The sequence below is a fragment of the Mustela nigripes genome, chromosome 8 (genome assembly GCF_022355385.1).
Source record: "Mustela nigripes isolate SB6536 chromosome 8, MUSNIG.SB6536, whole genome shotgun sequence".
Taxonomy (NCBI): domain Eukaryota; kingdom Metazoa; phylum Chordata; class Mammalia; order Carnivora; family Mustelidae; genus Mustela; species Mustela nigripes.
In genome coordinates this window covers 10,193,804-10,215,872 of record NC_081564.1, presented here as the reverse complement: position 1 = coordinate 10,215,872, position 22,069 = coordinate 10,193,804, and the positions used below count along the sequence as shown (strand labels likewise).

General features: G+C 53.0%; 1 protein-coding gene across 5 annotated transcripts in view; it reads right to left on the bottom strand.

The window, feature by feature from the left end:
• The window catches only part of TPCN1 (two pore segment channel 1), a 59,679-nt gene extending 37,625 nt beyond the window's left edge, over window positions 1–22,054 (bottom strand). For 2 of the 5 annotated variants that reach the window (XM_059408485.1, XM_059408484.1), the window contains exons 1-2: window positions 21,871–22,054; window positions 18,895–19,128 (exon numbers count right to left, since the gene is read on the bottom strand). In XM_059408485.1, the coding sequence (XP_059264468.1) occupies window positions 18,895–19,128; window positions 21,871–22,033 (397 nt within the window). In that variant the 5' untranslated portion in view covers window positions 22,034–22,054. Of the gene's footprint in view, window positions 1–1,193; window positions 1,400–18,894; window positions 19,132–21,870 lie in introns of those variants that run through there. The other 3 variants (XM_059408488.1, XM_059408486.1, XM_059408489.1) reach the window with 3 other exon arrangements.
• Between the last annotated feature and the right edge of the window lie 15 nt (window positions 22,055–22,069).

Sequence of the window (22,069 nt, the reverse complement as noted above, 5' to 3'; positions counted from 1 at the left end):
TGTTCGAACCATTCAACCTGATGCTTGCTCAGAACACAGAACTTGGCTTGCTTACTAGGTTCCTAAAGGCAAAGCCCCATAGCTTGTTTGTGGCTCTTATATTCGTGGAGGGCTCAAAGGCCCAGAGGTGTGGGGGGTGCGGTGGGAAGGCTGCAGGGCTTTTCAGGAAAGCCACGGGAGACTTCACAGAGCCCCCTTCACACCTGGCTCCAGCGGCTGGGAGGCACATTTAGGGATTATACAAAGGGCGCAAATGGAAGGCAGGGAGCCCCTGGCTTGCCCTGTTCCTTTTATAGGCAGTCCTCACGCAGAGGGGGCAGCCCTGCAGCCAAGTCCAGAAGCACTTTCAGTGCACCGCAAATGGGGGTGCTGGGGCACCACGTGGCTCCTAATTCCCTGCCCCCGAACACTGCTTCCCACTTCCTACGCTGGAAAAGTGGCCACAGAGGTGATGGAAACGCTCCAAATCCCAAGTGCTTTATTGCTTCGGTTTAAGGCATGTTCAAAGGCTCAGCAGCTCCCAAAAGGGGCAGGACAATTACAGCCCATAAAAGAGAGGAAGGCAGGGGAGCAGGGAACAAGTCAAGGGCCCAAGGCTCAAGTGGGCAGCCAAGCTGGAGGACACAGACGGTGAGCCCCGTGGTTCAGACGGTGGGGTGCCCGGGGGCACAAGGCCCTGCCTGCCAGGGAACAGATCCCAGTGGGCTTCCTTCGCAAAGGCCCCCCCAAGGCAGGATGTGAGAGGCAGTGCTGAGACTCCTAGGCCCTCTGACTGGTCTCTACTGGGCATGAAGTTCCCCATGTCCTGGTGACAGCCCACGCCCTGTGCCCACTGGGTCTGCCCCAAATTGTCTGTCTGTCTGGGGAGCCTCAGCCCCGGAGAGGGGGGCGCTGCAAGCAGCCCCCTTCCCTGCTGCCCTGCCCACCTACTCCTCCGTCCTGGCCTGCACTTCCTGGGGGAAACACCCGCCCCCAGGTCTCCAGGTGAATGACGGGTGCTCCCTGTGAGGGAAGAGTCCTGGACAATAAAGCAGTCAGGAGGGCTCTCACCACAGCTCCCCAGGTCTGGCCCAACCAGGGATTGTTAGAGACCTCATGAGAATCAAGACGGCAACCTCAGACTTTGGCACTATCCTCACCCAGAGCAGGGTAGGCTCTTCCAGGTGAGCTGGAAAGGCAAGGTCAAGGCATACCGCAAGGGCCCATCTGGTGGAGACGGGATGACCTCGCCACAGGGCTGTCGGGGAGCTGGCCCTCCACTACCTCCTCCAGAAGGAAAACAGCTGCCGACCCCGGCCTCTGCATGTCCGCGTTCCTGGGAGGCAGCCGGCCTGGGAGCAGGAGGGAAGAAGGAAAAAGACCCACAGTGGGTACAGGAGGGTGGGAGAAGCAGGCTTCCAGGCCCTCCCAGCAAGCCAGCTTCTCCACTGGCTTTTGCTCGCAGGTTTTAAAAGGGCCGGAGGAAGCTGACCAGCAACATTCTTGGCAACCAAGAAGATCCCATTCTGTGCCTCCGGGGAAAGTTCCCGAAGAGAAACAGTTTGTTCTGCTCCTCTACTGCCCCGGGCAGAGAGCTCTCCCGTGGAAACCAGGCTATGGCCTCCTCTGCCCGCAGACCTTAGCCACTAAAGATTTACGCAACACCTACTCCTTAACTACCCTCCCTGGATCCTGGCAGCCAGCCCAGGGAGGTGAACATAAAATCACCCGCAGGAGGAGGGGAAGGAGTTGAAAGGAAAGGCCAACAGGGCAGGCCTTCGAATACAAAACAACAGTAAAAAAAACTTCTCTCCAAGTAGGAGAGAAGTTCCCCAAGCAGAGGACAGGCCGCCAAACCAGGATGACCTGCTTGCACAGATGGTAACGCTTTCTCTGCGCTGATGTAACAGGGCCCAGACGCTCCCTGCAAAACAGCTGGCTGCTTTGCATGCAGCCGCTGAAATGACCCTGCGGGGAATCCAAGGTTTCCGTTCGCTGGAGCACAGCACAGAGCAGCATCCTGGTGGCCCCGGGTAAATAGAAACAGTTTCCATATGCCGCCGTAAAGCTGCACTAGGGAGGAGCCGGAAAGAATGGAAAAGAACAGGCAGGAGGGGAGGGCTTCTGGGATCCAACCCCCAGACCCAGCAAGGGCAGGGTCTGCGTGGGCTGGGGAAGCCACTGAGACCTTCCTCGGGGGCCTAGGACCAGAGGCTGCTGTAGATAAAAGGCCTATGAGCTCCCGGACGGGGAAGAACGCCAGACCGGGAGTGCCGCTGGGCAGGTCTATACCAAGCTCTCTAGTCTCGTTCCACCCTTGCTAGTCTTCCTTCTCCCCCTCTTAACATGTGCACGACCTCACTCACTCTCAAACACACACACACTGCACATCCTCCTCAAGCCTCCCTCCCGACTGGGCCCCCTTCCCCTCCCGCTGGTTCGCCGTCAGAATCCCCAGAGCCTCAGTTTCCCCACCCGCTAACTGGGACTGGGGCCAGCTGTGCTCTGGGCGGTACAGAAACAAATGTGAATGCCCACAAAGCACCCGGAGCCCCCCGGAAACCGGTGCCCGCCAGAATGACAACGAGCCACGGCCCAACCGTTCGCCAGTTGTCACTGAGAGCCCCACTCCATGGGAAAAAAAACTCCGAGAGCAGAGGAAAATAAACCAGAGTGACACTGATGAGTTTTCCGGGCACCGCTTCTGCTGCTGGCTGGCTCTTCAAAGGCCCCCAGATAAAAAGCGGGCAAAAGACACTCTGCGGCAAGAAAGCGGGGCGCACATTTCCTCCTGCTCGGGCCTCTCTTTCTGATGACGGGTTGCGAGATGGCACGGGACGTACGGCCATGTTATCGGTGCATGCTAGGAAAGACGGCAAACACGGACAGAGCCCTGGGCAGATATACTGACCTCCAGGAAGGGGAGGGCTGGCACAGAGCCAACATAGCTGAATCGCTGGCCTCAAGCCCGAAACTTGTTCTGCCAAAGGCTTAGGCCAGAGGAGGAAAGGAAAAACAAAAGGCTCAACTAGGCCAGTACTACGGGTCAACCACTGTTCTAGGAGGAGGAGCCTGGTTTGGAAGTAGCCAGGATAATGCCCTGTGCCACCCTCAACTTCGTTTCTGGCCAGCTGACAGAGACCAACGTGGCCAAATCCAGAGAGATTCTCTGTAGGTACAGGAGGTCAGCCACAGAGGGGCCTTGAACTGTCAGGGAAATTGCTAGAAGGTTGAGAGCAATAGCTGTAAACAGAGGCTCTTGGGAGGGGCTGGGGACATGAGTGCTTCTTTGTAATTAAGGGTAGTGGTTACTGCCCCAGAAGCCTACCCCCAACTGGCTACTCAGAGCACCTGCTCCCTGAGGTTACAAACATGACCTTGACAGCCACTCGGCAGGCTTCATAAATCATGCAGTAATCTGGGGCAGAACAAGGGACGGTGGAATTTTAAAAGGCTGGCCTTCCTGATACAAACAAATACGGCTTAATTTAAAGACATTTATTCAGCACCTACTGAATACCAGGCATGTGCCAGGTGTTGGATTTGAAAAAAGTCAAAACATGTACTTTGTCCTCATGGGGCTCACCATCAGGAGTCACGAGAAGGAATGTGATTCTGGTGCATTAAGTCACTTCTTAGTTACAACAGCCTAGATAAGGGTATGAGCACTGCCCTCCATGGGGGCTCGTGGGCAGATGCAGGAAGATTCAGGGGTCACGACTGGGTCACTTCTGAAGGATGAAGGATGAAGACGATTCACTACATTGAGGCGGGGGTGGGGGGAGGAGAACATTCCAGAAACAGGGAAGGTCATGCATAAAGCTCAAAGAAGCAATCAGCAGGGCATTTCTGAGAAGCTAGAGAAGGTTCGGTGATCCTGAAGCTGACCCAGGCAGAGACAAGCAGGAGGAGCAGACCAGCTGAAGGAGACAGGGCCTGAGCCACTGGGTCCAAAGGGAAGCAGCCCGAGCAAGTGTGCCAATCGGAAGCACCTATGAGGCGGCCCGTCTTGGTGAACCTCACAACCCCATCTACAGATGCTGCACACAGCAAAACCTCAAGTTCAGTCTCCCAGGGCAGCACCGTGAGCACATCTGTGCAGGGCAGGTGCCCCGCCAGGAGCCACCACGCTCACCTCCGCTACCTAAGCCTCCTCACCACTCCGCGCCGGCCACGACTGTGTGCCCCCACAGACCCCCACCCCTTCTGCCCGCGGAGAGGGAAGAAGCGGCTGCTGGATGCCCGCAGGCAGGATGGTATCTCTCCCTCCTTCATCTGTGATAGTCAAGACTCGGCTTGCAATTCTGCTTCCTGCCCCTGCGTCACTGGGTTTATGGAAACAAAGGGCTTTCACTCGGACTGTCACTCATCACCAAGGATTTACTGAGCACCTACCATGTGCAAAACACTTTCTGCACACCCATCAGAAGCCTCCCCCCGCCAAATGCTTCACACACACACACACACACACACACACACACACACACACACACACAGGCTGCAAGCCCCACTCTGTTTACCCAGTGAGGAGTACAGCACCTGTGCGAACATCTGTCCCATGTTCACTTGGAAGCATCAGAAATGCTAATTGTGAACCATGCAGGGACAGGGAAGGGAGCTGTGGAAGGGTGACCCAGGAGAGGAGACATTTTTCACCACACGTGGGCACTTCCAGAGCCCCCACGAGAGCTCAGCAGACAAGCGGCATTCCGAAGACGCTTCTGGCCATGAAACTCATTCTCCACAACGCCCCTGAGGTGTCAGCGGAGGCGTCAGCATGGATCTGCGTCTGCACCAGCCCCTGCCTGGGAGCACCTGCCGGGCTGCCTCCATGGGGCTCACACAGACACTGGCCGCGCCCCAGCATCTGGACCTTCCGTGGCTGCTGGCAGCCCTGCCCGAGGAGCAGCAACAAGGAGTGCGGCGGCCAGAGGCCTGGGCCTCTTGGGGAAGTGACAGTGGTCAGAGGCCGACATCCCGCAGAGAGCTGGAGGGCTGAGGCATGCCCCTTGTCCGAGACCTGCTGCTTCTACAGGAGCCAACGGGGCCGAGAGCCTGTGCAGTCAGTGGCCAGGCACTGCCCTCAGCCTCCCCTTCCTTTTTCCTCAGTTTCCCTTCCTGTCGAGTGAGGCAGGCAGCCCAAAAGAGGCATCGCGGATAGAGACAAACACAATGGAAACCAAGAGGCCAACCTAACAAGTGGGGGAGACACAGAGCTGCTTGAAGTAAACGCTCCCTGTAGTGTGCCCGGGACAAGGTGGTCAAGGAAGCGAACTTTCTTCCATTTACCATTTAAGACACTATCAAAACCAGCTAACAACTCCTTAAGAGGAAGTCAGGGATTTAATAAGAGGAAGAGCATGTTAGAGCTCTCCATCCAGAGTCCTTAAATGGCCTACTCAGGGTTCAGGAAGGGGAAACATCGCCACTTTGTTGAAAATGAAACCCTGACACTTTGTTACTATTTACTGAGTTGGTCCTAGGCCATGTTACATGGAATTTCCCACTTAATCTTTATGTTAACCCTGAATGGAGGTATTCTTATCCCCATTTTACAGATGTAGAAACTGAGGCTCAGCTCCTCACCGGAGCTTATGCAGCTACCAGCCGAGGACCCCGGAATTTCAACCCCATCCTTCTCTGTAGACTAACAGCCTTTGAAGAAGCGACAGAAGGTTGGAGAGTGCCAGCAGACAACATCGCCCACACAACACACACCCACATCTCTAACGACCTGAGAGTTCTCCCAAGCCACCGGTCTGCAGACTTGGAGTCTCTAGGCACCCTGGGCCGGCATCTGAGCTCCCCATCAAAAACAGCACAAAATAACCTGTAACACGAGCACACAGGCCAAAGGGCCCAGAGGCCGAATGGGCTCTCGTACTGAACAAATCTGGGCCCTGTCGAGGCGACCAGACCAGCCCCGGGATGCGCCGTAAAAACCGCGATTGCCAACGACAAGGCCAGCCAGCCAAGTGTGAACAGCCGAGCCGGCAAGAAGAGGGCACCCTCGGGAGTCACAGAGAGGAGACACATCACGCTTGTCGACGACCACCCACAAGTGAGAGCCAACACATCCGGCAGCTTGGAGGGGCTCCAAGCCATTAGCCAGCACTGAGCACCACCACTCTGCCCAAGCTGATTTTCAGCAAGAGCTAAAGGAATTAAAAAAAAAAAAATTTTTTTTTTAAATAAATACCCAATCCAACAAAAAGAGAGATTACAGCAGGAGAAAAAAAGGCAGCCTACCAATGGCAGGGTGGTGGGGTGCGGGGTGGGAAGGTGGGAGCTGAACACCCCAGGCCGCCACGGCTATTATGGGACAGGTGTGGGCTCCCGGAGAAGTGCGAAGTGCTAGAACCATCCAAAAAGTCAGCTCTTCTCAGGGGCAGCAAGGACCAGGCCCTGCCTGGACTATTTCTGACCCATCACATGTGTATGAGTCTTCTTGTCACCACAGATGGCTGCCGGAGCTGGCTACGCTGTGACCCACAGAGTCACTTGGGGCCCTGGATATTCTGTGAACCCTGTGAGTCACTCCCAGACACATTACTTCACATCTGTTTATGAAGTGCTCCGGCTATGAGTAGAAAAGTCATGGTCTCTGCCTTTGCAAAACTTGTACCACCAGAAAGAGGTACATCCATGCCCCATATCAACACCCAAAACAGCAGCGCCTACCCAGACATTACATCGAGGGGGGCACAGTGCCTTCCTGCCCTGTCCAACCCAGCCACCCTGAATGGGCATCACAGAGACACTGGAAAGACACCCACAAACAGGCTGAACCCTGATTGAAAGGAACTTGGTTTATAAAACCCAACTCGATACCAGATGAACTCGGGCGTATAAATCACGACGTGAAGACGCTTTGTCAAACTCAGCCCTCTTGCCCGTATTTTAAATTATCTACTTCACCAAAATTCCACTTTCTTACAACCTTTAGGAACGCACCATGGTGCAAAGCAAACCTCGATCCAGCCCATAAGACATCAATCAGATCTATCGCACGCAGGTGCTGGGGAGGGAAGGGGCCTCTGTGCCTGGAGAGCAGAGAAGGAGGCACAGATGGCGTAGAGAGTGCGAGGGTGTGGACGGGCAGCCACTACCCTAACTGGTTTGGGAGGCCTGGGGAAGGCTGGGTAGAAGAAAAGGACAAAGGTCTTTAGCTGGAGAAAGTTGGGGTAGGGCTAGATCAAAAGCAGGTGACAGCAGCCCATGGCGACACTGGTACTGAAAGTGGTTTAAATGAGAAAACAAGGAAGCCTGAGCGGCTCAGTTGGTTAAGCATCTGCCTTCAGCTCAGGTCGTGATCCTGGAGTCTCGGGATTGAGTCCCGCACTGGGCTCCCAGCCACGGGGAGTCTGCTTGTCCCTCTGACCCTCTCCCCTCTCATGCTTTCTCTTACCCTTTCTCTCCCTCAAATAAATAAACAAAATCTTGGGGTGCCTGGGTGGCTCGGGGGGTTAAGCCTCTGCCTTCAGCTCAGGTCATGATCTCACGGTCCTGGGATCGAGCCCCGCATCAGGTTCTCTGCTCAGCAGGGAGCCTGCTTCCCCCCTCCCTCTGCCTGCCCCTCTGCCTACTTGTGATCTCTTTCTCTGTCAAATATATAAATAAAACCTTTAATAAATACATAAATAAAATCTCAAAAAAATAAATGAGAAAACAAATGAGATTATGTGAGTGGTGCCACGTTTTAAGACTTCTGATTATAGATTCAGTCAGCACCGAGTGTAACTGAGAAGAAATTTCTCATGGCCTGCAAAGTACCGGGACCCCTGCCAGGGCCTCAGAGCAAGGCAAGGAAGGTGGGTCAGAGTACTTGGTTTCAAAGGGCTTCATCTTACACTTGATCCGAGAACTTGGCCTAACCTTCACCATGGGAGTGGGAGGAAGCTTACAGTTTCCTTGTCTACACTCTGAGCTAAGTGAAACTTTTCAAGGCCACTGGAGACTGAGCAGAGATGCGGTCCTGCCGGGCAAGGCCCGAGAGCAGAGGTGGCAGGGTCTGGGATTAAGGCTTGCCACACACCAGTCTGCCCGAACGCCCACCCTCAGGGACGGAACGAACGGGCCCCACTCAGCTTCACCTTCCGCACCTCCAACTGCCCATTTGCAAAATGGGGATGCACGTCGCTACTTCACAAGGCCTGCAGGCGTAAACCAACTGAAACATGACTGCGCACAGCTTCTCCTTCGGTAAGCCAGTGTCACAGCGCTTGCTGCCGCTAACAGAAGAGTAAGGACAGTGGCTCGGGGGAAGACAGACTTCAAGGCAGCATAAAGGGCACGGATTGGCAGCTACTGGATTCACTGCTGGACCTGGGAGTAGGAGCGGAGCCCACAGAGCACTCGTGGGAGGTGTCTGCGAGGATCGGTCCAGAAGTTACCACGCCTTCACCTAGGAGAATCCCCAAACATAACTGAGGCTTTCATGGAAATACAAAACCCCTAAATCACGCCTTCTAAAACAAAAATGAAAAGATATTAGGGCTGCAATATTATGCTTTGTGCTTGCTTTTACAGCTCATATATATATATATATTTTTTTAATTATACTTTAAATATATTTAAACAAATATAAATATATTAAAATGTTTTTTTTTTTTTAATGTGCAATCCAAATACCCCAGCTGTATTCACTTCCTCGGTACATGAAGGGTGGCTACAAGGACAGACTCCGACTCCTCTTTTCCCCACGGAGGGGAAATGCACCCCGTGAAGGCTTTATCATTTGGGACGACAGACAAAGTTAGATGTAGCTTCCCGGCTGAGCCGACTGAGAACTTCCTGATCAACCCTCGATTACAATGGATTGTTCAGGCGCTGTGTCAGCGCGCAGGAACAAAGCAGAAACTTATCTGCCGGATGCAGTCGGAGGCCATGCTTTTTTAGATCAGGAGAGTAGGTCCTTTCTGATCCTAAGGGCTTGGCGCGGTGGGACTAGGAAAGGCATGGTGGGCCCGGGCACAGCGGAACAGACTCATCCCAACCTCGCTCTTCTTTTCCTGACCCCTTTCCCCGTGTTGGACGCAGTCCCTGATGTGTCTAGGAGGCACTGCCCTACTCCCCAGGCCAGGTGAGCCTGTGCGAGTACTCCTCAGTTCTGTATGGCCCAGATGTTTCCTGAGGGCCCAGCACGAGGCAGGCAGGGAGCTGAGCTCCAAGGCTGTGTGCAGGACCCAGCCCTGGGGAGGGCCAGAGCCTGGTCAGGAAGGACAGAAAAATGCCAATCCTGGCTCCTGCTGCTACAGGACACTCTGGGAGTTTCCTCTCCACCCACCTCCCAATGTCCAGGGAGAAAAGTCATTCCTATTCAGGGCTCATCCACCTCAGGGTTTCTAAGGAAGAGCATCATGGTGGCTGGGGAAGGCAGCCAGAGTTGGCAAGGGTCATAGGGGAGATGCTGCTCTGTCATCACGTCACTTTCTGGCCCAGACAGACACAGAAGCTCCCTTGCCCTCCTCGACCAAGTTCAAACTCCTGCTATTGGCATTCTAGGCCCTCCAGAAAATAGGTCTGCCTGCTTTGTTCCTAATAATGGCTTGCATCCACCAAGGGCTCCTTCTGGTGTAAAGACCTCCTTCTGGAGGCCAACCAGACCATCGGTCCTTCACAAGCCATACATCTGACTGTAAACCAGGCACCACACGGATGGTCTGCGGTATGCCACCTTGTTTAACCCACGACAGTAAAGGCAGAGCAGATTCACACTCAGCTGGCTTGACCCTCGAGCGCGTACTCTCAACCACCCCTGGTGCCGTCCCCACCAGCACTGTCCCCGCCAGAATTTACTCCAAAGGCAACAAACTCAAATGCCTACAGGCCCCCGGCGGGTAACAACCAGGAGAAGCTGGAGTGTGTGAGACCACGGGTGCTACGTGCTCATCCTGTGATCAAGCGTCGGGCCTGCGCAGTGAAGCCGCTTCTGAAAATACTGTTTGGGCGGAACAAAATAGGTCCACCAGGTCCCCGGGCCACCACACCCGGCTCCAAACACTCCTTGCAGGGCGGCCTGCATGAATTCTCAGACACTTCCCGGAAACATGACCGTGTCACTCTCCTGCTGAGAGCACCCTCTCGGGCTTCACCGTCCCCTGGGATAAGGTCCCAGCTCCTTGGCCTGGCCCCAAGGGCAGAGGGCGACGGAACCTTCAAGATCAGAAGCCAGTGTGTCTCCTCCCAACCTTTAACCCAAGCACCCCCCACACCCACCCACTCGACACCTCCAGGCCTCTGCCCCCCTGGTCCCTTCCTCCGGGACAATCTTCACTCCCTGCGCATTTCCTGAAAGACTCCGCCCACTCAAACACAGTCTCTCTAGAGCTTCTGCTTCTGCCACTCCAGCCCCAAATCAGAAAGCCGGACTCCGCCTGCCCCATATCCCACCTCCCCTGCCTTCCTTCTTCTCCTGACCTCCAAATCGCTTCCACGGCTATAATACACACTGCAAAAGGAACGCGCTTTGTACTCATTTGCCTGGAGGCCAACCAGACCATCGGTCCTTCACAAGCCATACATCTGACTCTTTCCTTCCAACCTCCATAGTGGCTGTTCTATGTTCTTCAGAAATAACGCGCCCACCAGCTGAAAAGCTCTACTTCGTTTTTCAGTTGACAAGAAGGCAGTGATTGTTAACATAAGAAGAATTAGGAGACGGATACTAGCTATTAGACTATTACTTTTTTTGATTTCTAAGCTTGAATGTTCTACATCTCAAAGTAAAAGCCCCCCAAAAAAAAGTCCCAGCCAGCTTGGTTCAAATAGCTAAGAACAAAGAGGAGAATCTTTAAGTTGGACAGAATGCAGATGAGACGAATGGGAAGTGGGTCCTCCAGCAGTCACAGAAATCGCAACCCAGAGGAAGGAAAGGATAAACAGAAAAGGAAGACAAAGGCGTTTGTGGGAGATGCTCCTGCCTGTTCTGTGCTCTCATCCTTCCGTGCCCAAGGCACACCTATCCCCCAGCTCCGGCCTCCAGGCCACAGATGGATGAAATCTGGTCTTCCTCTGGGCAAATTATGTGGAAGCAGAGAGAAAAACCTCCCGGCCAGTTCCAAGTCCCACTGAATGCCACCCAAAGGTCAAGAACATCTTATGGGCCACAGTTCCTTGGTCAGCTGTATACTGTTTTCTGACTTTGAGGTGGCTGGTTCTGAACAGAAAGCCGAGGCTGACTTGGTGGGCTCTCGCTCAGCGGTCATAAAGCAGCAGCCCACTGACCAGATTTTATTTGGTCGGCTGTGTTTAAGAAATGAGAACTGTTGGGGCGCCTGGGTGGCTCAGTGGATTGGGCCACTGCCTTCGGCTCGGGTCATGGTCTCAGGGTCCTGGGATCGAGTCCCGCGTCGGGCTCTCTGCTCAGCGGGGAGCCTGCTTCCCTCTCTCTCTCTCTCTGGCTGCCTCTCTGTCTACTTGTGATTTCTCTCTGTCAAATAAATAAATCTTTAAAAAAAAAAAAAAAAGAAAGAAATGAGAACTGTTACTGACACTTAAAAGTCAGAAGACTTCTGATTAAAAGTGTAGCTGTTTTTTTCTTTTAAGATTTTTTTATTTATTTGTCAGAGAGAGAGAGAGAAAGGGAGAGAGCACAAGCAGATGGAATAACAGGCAGAGGCAGAGAGAGAAGCAGGCTCCCCGCTGAGCAAGGAGCCTGATGCAGGACTTGATCCCAGAACCCTGGGATCGTGACCTGAGCCGAAGGCAGTGGCTTAACCCACTGAGCCACCCAAACACCCCTAAAAGTGTAGGTTTTGACTTCTCCTGATGCCATGGAAAATCTGGTAACGACCAGCCTGTAGGCCTACACAGCAGCAGGTGCCAGAGTGAAGGAAGGGGCAGCAGGAGCGGCAGCACCAGGAAGCAATGGCCCAGGCCCGCCGGGCCCCAGCACCTACGCTACAGGTTCAGTTCCGCTGAACCAGATCTTCTCAAGTGGTTCGAAGAGAGGGAAGTGCGTGCATTTCCAGCGAAATAAGTCCTTCCCACAAAGCACAAACAAGGCAAAAGGGGTCCTCGGTGCCCAAGGCAGCCCAAACACCCATGACCTAACTCAGTTATCCAGTCCAAGGACATCCTCCAGGAGGGCCCGGATGTGGGGGTCGCCTATCCCAGGAACCACTGACCTCAGGGGGTCACCCACCTCAGGGCCCCCAGCCAGCCTTCTGAGCGTCATTCCCAAGCTGGTGTTCCTTCGTTCTTTTCGCTTCTCCAATCTGGACTCCTCCAAGTTCTCATTTTCAGCCCCACCACCATGAAGGAAAGTTGAGCCCAATGCCTGTGTGAAGGAAGAGATGAGGAAGGGCTTGTGTGGCGGAGAGAGCCGGAGTTTTCAACTGGGGGGAGTCGTGGGTGTCCTTTGTGGTCTGGTTTTTCACTTGCCCATGTTTCCTGGTTCCTCTGAGGATCCAACTGTTTGTACAATGACACCCCATTGGCTTGGATATTTTTACACTATGAAAAGGAGCTCTAGGTATGGAACTCCAATTTAGAAGAATGCGCCTCGTAGGAAATAAAAGTTAAAAAAAAAAGAGAGAGAGAGAGAGAGAGAGGGAAACCGACGTCCTTTTGGAAAAGAAAATTGAGCCTAAAATTCTCCCTCTTCCCACAGAGTTTACCTCTTGGCATGTGGCACTTGAGGTAAGGGCCAGAGTCTGGGGTTAGAAGACCTAAGTCGATGCCATGGCACTTCCTGGCTGCGTGACCTTGGGGAAGTTTCCAACCTCCCAGAGCATCAGTTTCCTCGCCTGTCGGACAGGGATCCTGAAGGTGCCAGCAACGCACATCCACTGGAAGCATCCAAAGAGAGCACCAGCATGAGCAAAGAGCCTCTGAACACTGCTGGGCACACGGTAGGGGCATTGCACCCGAGAGCCTTGATCTTTATCATGTAAGACCTTACTTGGCTTGGATTGACCAGGAGAGAAGGGAAGGAGTGAAAAAATGTCCAAATCAGGGAATTTGCCCCAGCAAAGGGATAAGAATGGAGAGCCACCCCGTGGGCTTTCTGAACAGCAAGGTGGGATGGAGTCAGTCTGGGAACCGCCATCAGCCTTGGGGGTTCCCCTCAAGAGCCTGGGTTTCCCCCCTGGGCCACCCTTCGAGGCAGCCTCAGGGAGGACGCAGCCATCAGGAGCCCCCAGAGACGCACTGCTGTGAGCCATCAAGGCCCTCCCAGGTTCCCTCCCTGACTTGGAAGCTGAGAAGCCAGCTGCTCTGGCTGCCGGAGCACTCCGGAGCAAACGCGAGGCGATGGGGAGAGAACAGGGCAGCCCGCGCTCCAGCCTGCACCCAGCTGCCATGACTGCCATTTCGCCGTGGCGGTGTCCTGCGTGTGGAGGGGAGAGATGGCATTTCATGGCAGGGGGGCCCGAGGCAACAGACAGGATCCCCTGTGAAGATGTGGAGGGCTGAGGAAGCGAAAGGCTTCAAGTCTGAGTTAGGAGGCTGGAACCCAGCAGGCCGCCTGCTTGCTCATTTTAATGGGTGCCTCCGTGGGCCTGGTGACACCGGCGTTCTGCCTTAGTGAGGCCCGAAGAAAGCCTGGGGAATGACTCTGCGGAGCCAAATGCCCAGGCTCCCTGGGAGGCTGTGGAAATCTAATTGCTGTTTGGTTTCCAGCTGCCACGCTGCCACTGCTTCCTGGCTCGCCCATGGCCACCCGTGGGCCAGGAGTGAAGCAGACAGGATTCAGATCCTGGCCTGCATTCAGGACTCCTGCTCCTGTACCATGATGTTCCAAAGCAGCAGCCCAGTCTCCAGACATGACACCACCACCTATGACTGGCTGAGCATGTCTCATGGGGAGAGCATGCACGTGATCTCACTACCTCCCAGCAACCCTCCTGGGAGAAGCTAGCATGACCCCACTCTACAGATGAGGAGACTGAGGCTTATAGAGGCAAAGATCCCAGCTCGGGCTGGCACCCTGGAGCTTGACTCTAGAGCCCGCATGCTGAACCAGTCCCCCATCCAGGCTATCATAAGGAACAAAAGCTATATGAGTCCCTTGGGCAGAGTTCACTCTTTGGCAAGGACATTGGGCAAAAACTACAGCCCCAGATTTCTGCGATGAAGAGTTCACCTGTGGGGTTGGTCATTGGGTGGACAGCGCCCCTGCTCTTTCCCAGATCATCCTGGCTATTCCTGCCCCAAGGCCAATGGCTCTGGCCCACCTTGACTGAGCCTGGTGCCGACTGCATGAAGACTCTGGCAAAGGAGCCAGGATGTCACATGCTGGCCCCCTATAAGGGGGCAGTCGCCCTCTACATTGCTAGATAGGGAATGAGTGAAGGAATTGCTAGATATGGAATGAGTGAAGGAAGTCCCAACAGCATATCAGGCATCAGGGTGGAGGAGGAAGAGGGGGCTCCTCTTCCCTGTTACCTTAGGCATTATCCCTGCATGGCTTATCACCTGGAAACCAGGGACCAGGGACCACTGGCACCAGAGTAGCCCCATGACATTGGGGGTATAGCTCAGGGGTAGAGCATTTGACTGCAGAGTAGCCCCATGACATGAAGTGTCTCAGCTATTCCCCTCGACCCCAATCCTTTTTATACGCAGAGAAAGCACAGAGCGCAGCCCCATCTTGGGCAACTGTTGGACCAAAAGGCAATGAGCAGGCAAAAGCTGAGTGTGTCCAGAACTCCCTTGGAAAATACTTTGTCCTGCCCCCAGCGCTCAGACGCTGTGGCATAGCGGCCGTCTAGACCACTGCTGGGTACGCGGTGCACACCGTGAGCTATTTTGAAACCAGCCTGTCAAGTGCCAGCTCCACTGCCCGTTTTCAAGGTTATTCCTAATTTCCAGGCTTTAAATACCTCTGCTTCTACCTGCCTCCTTTATCAAGTCGACATCTTCTGCCGATGAGTCACTCATTAGCATTTCGGCAGCCACTCTTAGAGCCCAAAGACATCTGAGTCTTGGATAAAATCCATTCTTGCCCACAAAGGGAAAAAAGAAAAAATGATCCCAACCCTCCAGTGTCCTGCCGAGATAACACCCCAGCACGGAACCCCCTCCTCTCCCGCCCCCGTGCAGGGTCAAAGGTCACAGGCAGCACTGCCAGGTTCCTGCGCACGCGCATGTGAGGAGAGGGCAAGGAGGGTTACAGGCTGAACTGTGTCCCCCGAAACTTCCCATGTTGAAGTTCTAACCCCAGGACCTCAGAATGTGGCTGTATTTTAAAGAGGTGATTGAGGTAAAATGAGGTCCTGTGGCTGGGCCCTCATCCAATCTGACTGGTGTCCTTGTAAAAATGGATGAGGACCCAGACACCCAGACTAAGGGACGAGCATGTGAGGACACAGTCGGAAGGCGGCTGTCTTCAGGGAAAGCAGGGAGGTCTCAGAAAAGAAAACTAACCCTGCTGATACCTTGATCTTGGACTTCCAGCTTCCAAAACTGTCAGAAAATGAACTTGGGTGGCTTAAGCCCCCACTCTGTGCTATATGTCATGGTCGCTCCAGCTGCCATGTCCTCCACAAAGGAGGACACAGGTACAGAGCCGCCAGAAGGCCCGTGACAGCTGCTGGTTGGGCAGGGGCCCAAGCTCGAGCAAGGCTCACACTCTTAGAAAGCTGGCTTGGGTCTCAGTGGTTCATGCCCGCATAGCTGCCAGTTCTGCTGTGTGAATTCAGCCAACTCCTTGACACTGCAAGGGTTTATGTTAGCCACAGCCTGGGGGCGACGGTGGCCGCCTCCAGGGCAATCGGCCTTGAGCAGTGAGGCTCCAAGCACTGGTTAGGAGAAGACAAAGGGGGAGATGTCGCCCACTTCTGACCAGGGCCCTGACAGCCACACGCACGAGCCAGCTACAAGGCTCCAGAAACCCAGCGAGGTTTATTTCCACCATGATTTGTTGAGGACCTATATACAGTAGGCATGGAGCTGAGGGATACGAAGATGAATGGAACTCGGGGCGCAGGAGGTAATCAGATGGTTAAACAAGTCATTACCACACAGTCAGCGACTTGTAATCGTGGAAGCCTCATCTAGATACCGAAGCAGAAAAGGGCAGTGAGTAATTAGCTATGTCGGGAAGGGGAGGTTCGGTGAAGCCTTCAAAGAGATGGGATTATCAGCAGGATTCCCAAAACAGAACTGGAAACAAGCAACAACACTAAACAGGAGGCTGGGAAAAACCTTCCAGAGTTGCCCGCAACGCAGAGAGGTTTAAGACACAGTAGTTTTGAAAAACTGAAGGCAGTATGACACTGGGGGCTAAGGCTGGAAATGATTCTGCTTCGGCAAGAAGGTGCCAGAACACGCAAGGCCTTGAACACCAGCTAAAGAGCTTGGCCTGTTTCCCATAGGGGACAGTGAGATCCTGGGGAGCTGCAAGCTGTGGAGAGTACTGGGTCCAGTTTTAGACATGCTGCTCAGACAGCAGGGTTGGGGGACGCTGAGTAGAAGATCAATGCCAAATCCAAGCACAAAATAACACACGTCAAACTGCCCTCAGACAGGCCCCACCGTCTTGCCAACAAGACTTTGTGGATTATACATGAGTTCCCAGAGGTCTGAGCAAATGACCTAGTAAGAGGGTGAGAAGGGAAACTGAGGCACCAACACACTGTGCAGAAAGCACAGTTTCTTTGGGCCTTGACGGTTTTATATTTCATTGTTCTTTTTTCCTTTTTTTTTTTTTTTTTTTTGAGAGAGAGAGGGAGCATGAGAGGGGGAGGGTCAAAGGGAGAAGCTGACTCCCTGCTGACCAGGCAGCCTGATGTGGGACTTGATCCTGGGACTCCAGGATCATGACCTCAGCCCAAGGCAGTCCCTTAACCAAATGAGACACAGACGCCCCTTTTGTTGTTTTTAACAGCCAAAGAAGCTACCAACGTCACCAAGACAAGAATAGCCTCACTAGAGGCCCATCCAAGGTCGGTTTTATTGTCTACTTGGCCTAATTCCCACTCAAGCTCCATCAGTGGTTCAAAATCTGATCTTGACACAGAACTAAGTTGCTCTTCCCACTCTGATCCACAGGGCAGCCAGACACCCGGGCCATCAGCTCTGGTGCTGTGGAAGGACTTAAAAGAGGCACCCAGATAATGACCAGGATTCCAATTTAGAATCTTGAGCCCGACTACTTCCAGAATGACCCACACCCTTAGTATGTCAACCGCCTAACCCTGCAGTCCATTCCTTTGTTGGCCATGGACCTGGCCACCCTCCACACTAGGGAGTATCCTACTTTGAAGCTGAGACTGGGGGGGGGGGGGAGAACCTGGGTGCCCCAGTCGGTTGAGCATCCAACTCATAACATAAAACATTAAAAAAAAAAGGAAAAGCAGCAGCAGCAGCTAAGACTAGGTCACATTCATTTACATCACTTTCTTCAAAACACCTTTACACAGTGGTGTGGGGGTGGACGGCAGAGGGGCATTATTGCTTACTAGCTGTGTGACCTTGGACATGTTACCCAACCTTTCTGAAGCTGCTCCTTCCTCTGTGATATGGGAAATAACAGTAATTTTATCTTGAGGTTCTGTGACAAGATTAGTATACGTAAATGCTAATGGCTAGTGCTTGCATTTATTAAGGGCTCCTGATGGAACAGGAGGAGGAGCAGGAGAGCAGGAGAGCAAAAAAGGGAGGAGGGGGAGGCGAGTCCAACAGTCCTGGGTTCAAATTGATGCTCAACCACGTGCTTGGCTGTGTGACCTTGGGCATGTCATTTTACCTCTCTGACTCATGGTTTCCTCCTCTGTCAAACAGGGATAATACTGCCTACCCTGCAAAAGGATCTTAGTTAAGATAACAGATAGGAAAGAGCCTCATACTTAGCCCGCCAGCTCTAGGGCATTTAAGACGCCAGCCTGAAATCAGAGACACTGATTTCTTGGCCCTGAATGGAGCTTAGGGAAGAATCTGATTTCTATTCCAATTTCCCTGGACCACCCAGCCGCACCACTCTAAGTGGGGTGAACATGCTGAAGCAAGGAGAGGCCAGTTTATAGGGAACCAGCACTCCCACCCCCAGGATCACTGCTGTTCTTCAACACTTCCAAGGGAAGGCTGCAGAGTTCCCTGCGACTGAGCAGTGTTCTCTCCGGACAAAGGAGACGGGAGAGCCAGGCTCGTGGACTGGAGGAGAGCAGTACCCCTCTGTGCTGGCTCAGGAGCACCGCCAGCAGATGCAACATCCATTTGGTGAGAAGATCCTAAAGCAGGAGTCCCTGACATCTTAGGACCCTCCACAAAATGAAAGTTATTTTAAATTCTCTTGGACCCAGTGGCTCCGGGACAAGGACCAGAAAGCTTTTTAAGGTCTCTCCTTGTGCCAGAAACACAATTAAAATGTAAAAAATTTAAAGCTCACCTCTCTTAGGGTCACTTTGTACTCAGCTCTGGTTTAAGAGGAAGACAAAGCAAAACCCCAAACCCTCAAATCAATATATCACGACCAATGCTTGCCGCAGCCCCCACCCCCGCCACCCTGTCCTGGGCAATGCAGGGACTGAGCTCAGCGTGGAGAAGCAGTCATCTCTGCTTTCCTGCCAACGGTTTCAGGTTGGGCAGAGGAGGCTGGTGTTGAAATCTGTTTCTTTTTTTAACATGGAATGGGGCAGGGAAGCTAGCCAAAGAGCAGATTTGCCCAAGGTCCTCACCAAGCATCCACAAGCCAGGGTATTTCAAGTGCAAGGGAGGTAAGGCCCTGAGGGAGGCAAAAGCCCCGGGAAGGTCAGCCTAGGCAGTCCCTGGAAGCATCCCTAAGCTAGGACTAGTCTAGGACTAGCTAGATTAGGACTCCATGGTCTCCCAGTAGTGTGTGTCAGAACTCAGGGGTCAGACATGGGGTCAGGCATTAGCATACACGCATCTACTACCAGGCCACCAAGCCCACAACTCACCCCCTGAAACAGAAAAGCTGTGCCCCGTCCCCAGTGCACCCCACAGTCTTACTTCTGCTAGGCACCTCTTCTTGGCCCAGGCCGTTGGAGGGAGCTAGTGGGCCACCGCCACCCTCATCCAAGGTCAAGATGAGGGGAACGTCGTCATCTAAACTCACGGCCATGCTCTCCTCTCTGGCAGCCCTCAGGATGCGATGTCCAGAGCTTTGAACAGTCTCTGCTTTGAGCTTCCTTTCAAAGCCACTGGCCCAGAGGTGCTCTTCAGAAACTCCTCCATCAGAGGCATCTTCTAGGGGTTGGGGGATAAAAAGAGAAAAACAATTATCAAAATACAACCACTATGGACGACAAAGTTCTGGAATTAGAGAGTAGCAACGGTTGCATAACCATGCAAATGTACCAAAAACTACTGAACTGTACCCTTTAAAATGGTGGATTCTTTACAGTATGTGAATTATATCTTAATGAAGAATATTACAGTAACAGCATTAAAATATGGGAGGAGGAGAGCCTGGGTGGCTCAGTGGGTTAAAGCCTCTGCCTTCCGCTCAGGTCATGATCCCAGGGTCCTGGGATCGAGCCCCACATCTGGCTCTCTGCTCTGCCGGGAGCCTGCTTCCCCACCCTCTCTCTGCCTGCCTTTATGCCTACTTGTGATCTCTCTCTCTGTGTCAAATAAATAAATAAATAAATTTTTTAAAAATATGGGAGGAGACTCTGTAAAAACCAATACTGAAAATTTACATGTAATTATGTCTGGAGATTGAGATTATGGCTAATATGTTCTACCTCCATCCCTCTTTTCCCTTGTTTGTGTGTTTTGTGAGGATTTTAAAGATGTAAAAAAAAATACAACCATTAAAATAATAGTAGTTCATACTCCATGAACACTTCCTATGTCCTGGGGGTTCTCCTAGCAATTTTTAAGTAAACCTAATTGAAACTTTGTAAGAATAAACAGGATTACTAGCCCCCATTACAGAGTGGGAGACTCTAGGCTCAGAGAGATTTAAGTAACTTGCCCAAAAACCCATAGTTAGAAAGCCCAACTTTGAACGACAGTCTGGTTCCAGATCTGTTATCCCATCAACCACTCTACAATTTCTCCAAGACCCAGCCTTGGTATTTACATAGCACCTAACTCCACTGATTTGTAGGGTTAAGCATGCCAGATCACCTATACATGCCCAGCTCATTCTTATATAGGTATTATTCTCCTAGGTTTTGGTGTTTTAGGAGGAAGAAGAAGAGTATTTTTTAAAATGATGTCCAGAGTCACACAGAAAAAGTGCTCATCCTGAACTCCCAAGTTTAAAGCACTCAGAACTAGCCTGTTACAGTTCCTATTTATACACATTCCCATTTCCGCTGAGTAGGACCAAATGCAAAGTAAAGACTCAGCAGATCTGACAGCAGACCTTTGAACTTGAACCCAGCTGCAGGTTCCTTCCTCAAGCTGAGGCCTTCTGGGCTCAATCAAGTCTGCCTCCAAACTCACCCACTAAAAGGCAACCTGGCAATTTGCATCTTTCACACATCATCAGAGTTAAGTTCCTGTGCGTCTAATATCTTCTTAAAACTAGACAGCAAAAGTGAGCCCCATTCTGTTTGCTAAGCCGGTTGCTCTCTGCCCAGCCAACTTCCTGTTAAGACTTCTTTTAAGTTTCCCCCAGGTCTGGGGATTCATTTTACTCTGCAGTCCCAATAATGGAGAGACAAAAGAGGAAATCCCAAATGAGACGCTACCATTCGGCTGTCTTAAGAACTACGTGTGTTATTTGTTTTAACTTTTTACCGCAGGTATTTTCAAACATACTCAAAAACAGAATTATGTAAAGGAATTTCCTTGTATCCAACACTCAGCTTTGACAATTAACAAGACCCGTGTTTATTCTACAGGAGAGAGAATCAATCAACCTTCTCATCTTATTGAGAAGAGGGTTCTAAATTTTTATCACTGTTATCGTAAGGGCTAGAGGTTTTTCCTTTTACTGTTTCAGTCACGACTTTTTGCCTGCAATGCATGCAGTATCTTAGCTCTGTGGACCTCAACTTGGGTGACTATTCCCCCCACCAGGGGACCTCAACTTGGGTGATTATTCCCCACCCAGGGCATACCAGCAACACACACAGAGACATTTTTGATTATCATAACTAGGGGCAGGGGTGCTCTTAGGCAGACGGCAGGGATGCCCCTAAACATCCATCCTACAAGGCACAGGCGACACCTACCACAGTACAGAAATATGTGGCTCAAATGTCAACAGCGCTGCTGTTGAGAAATACTATTTAGCTAATATCCCCACTTCACAGATGAGGAAAACTGGGGCTTAGGGGAGTTAACTTAATCCGCCTTTTACAAGCAGGAAACTAGGAGAGCCCAGATTTCACCAGGGCAGTCTGAACTCAGTCTGAATGCCCACTTAACCATTTCCCTCTACCTCCTGGCAGAACCAGGCCCCCAGTTTGAAGTCAAGCCCATCATTTTGCAGAGAAGGAACGAGTGAGGCCCAGAGGGGAGAAGGGACTTGCCCAAGGTCACCCAGTGCAGGACTCCTGAGTCCTAGCCCAGGGCTCCTTCGCCGGACTTTTCTTCTCCCTCTATGGAGGACCCAGAAGGGACGGGTCACCCGCGGAGACAGGTCCCAGGAAAGCGGGCCATCAGCCATGCCTGACCCGGGCACGAGTCTCTGTGGGTGGGGCGCCTCAGGGCGCGGGGGAGCCGAGCAGATGGCGGGGTGGGGTGGGGGACAAGGAATGCGGGCTCCAGCTCCACGTGCTCCCAGCCCTGGTCCGGCCCCTGCGTGGGGGTCGCCCCAGGAAGCCGGGAGGGAGGAGAGCGGGCGCCAAGCCCCGGCCCGGGCTGGAGGGAGGAAAAGCGCCGCGATGACTCCCCCGCAGCGGGTCTGGGACCGCCCTGCCCGCCTCCCACTGCCCCGAGCACAACGCAACCCCTCACTCCGCGCCCTCTGACCCCTGACCCCTGCCCTCTCCGTCAGGCCGTCACTCGCACCCCTCGGATTCTTACACGCGCCGCCCCAGCAACCCGGACCGCGCGCCGGGGTCCGCACCGCGAAGCCCAGCCCGCGGGCGCCGCCGCCACCAAAGCCCCGAGCCTGGAGCTGTTGCAACCACCGCAAGCGCCGCCACTTCAGCTGCTGCCACCACAGCAGCTGCGCCAGCTCTCCCATCCACCGCCTACCGTCCCTTCAACCCTGCCGGCCCCG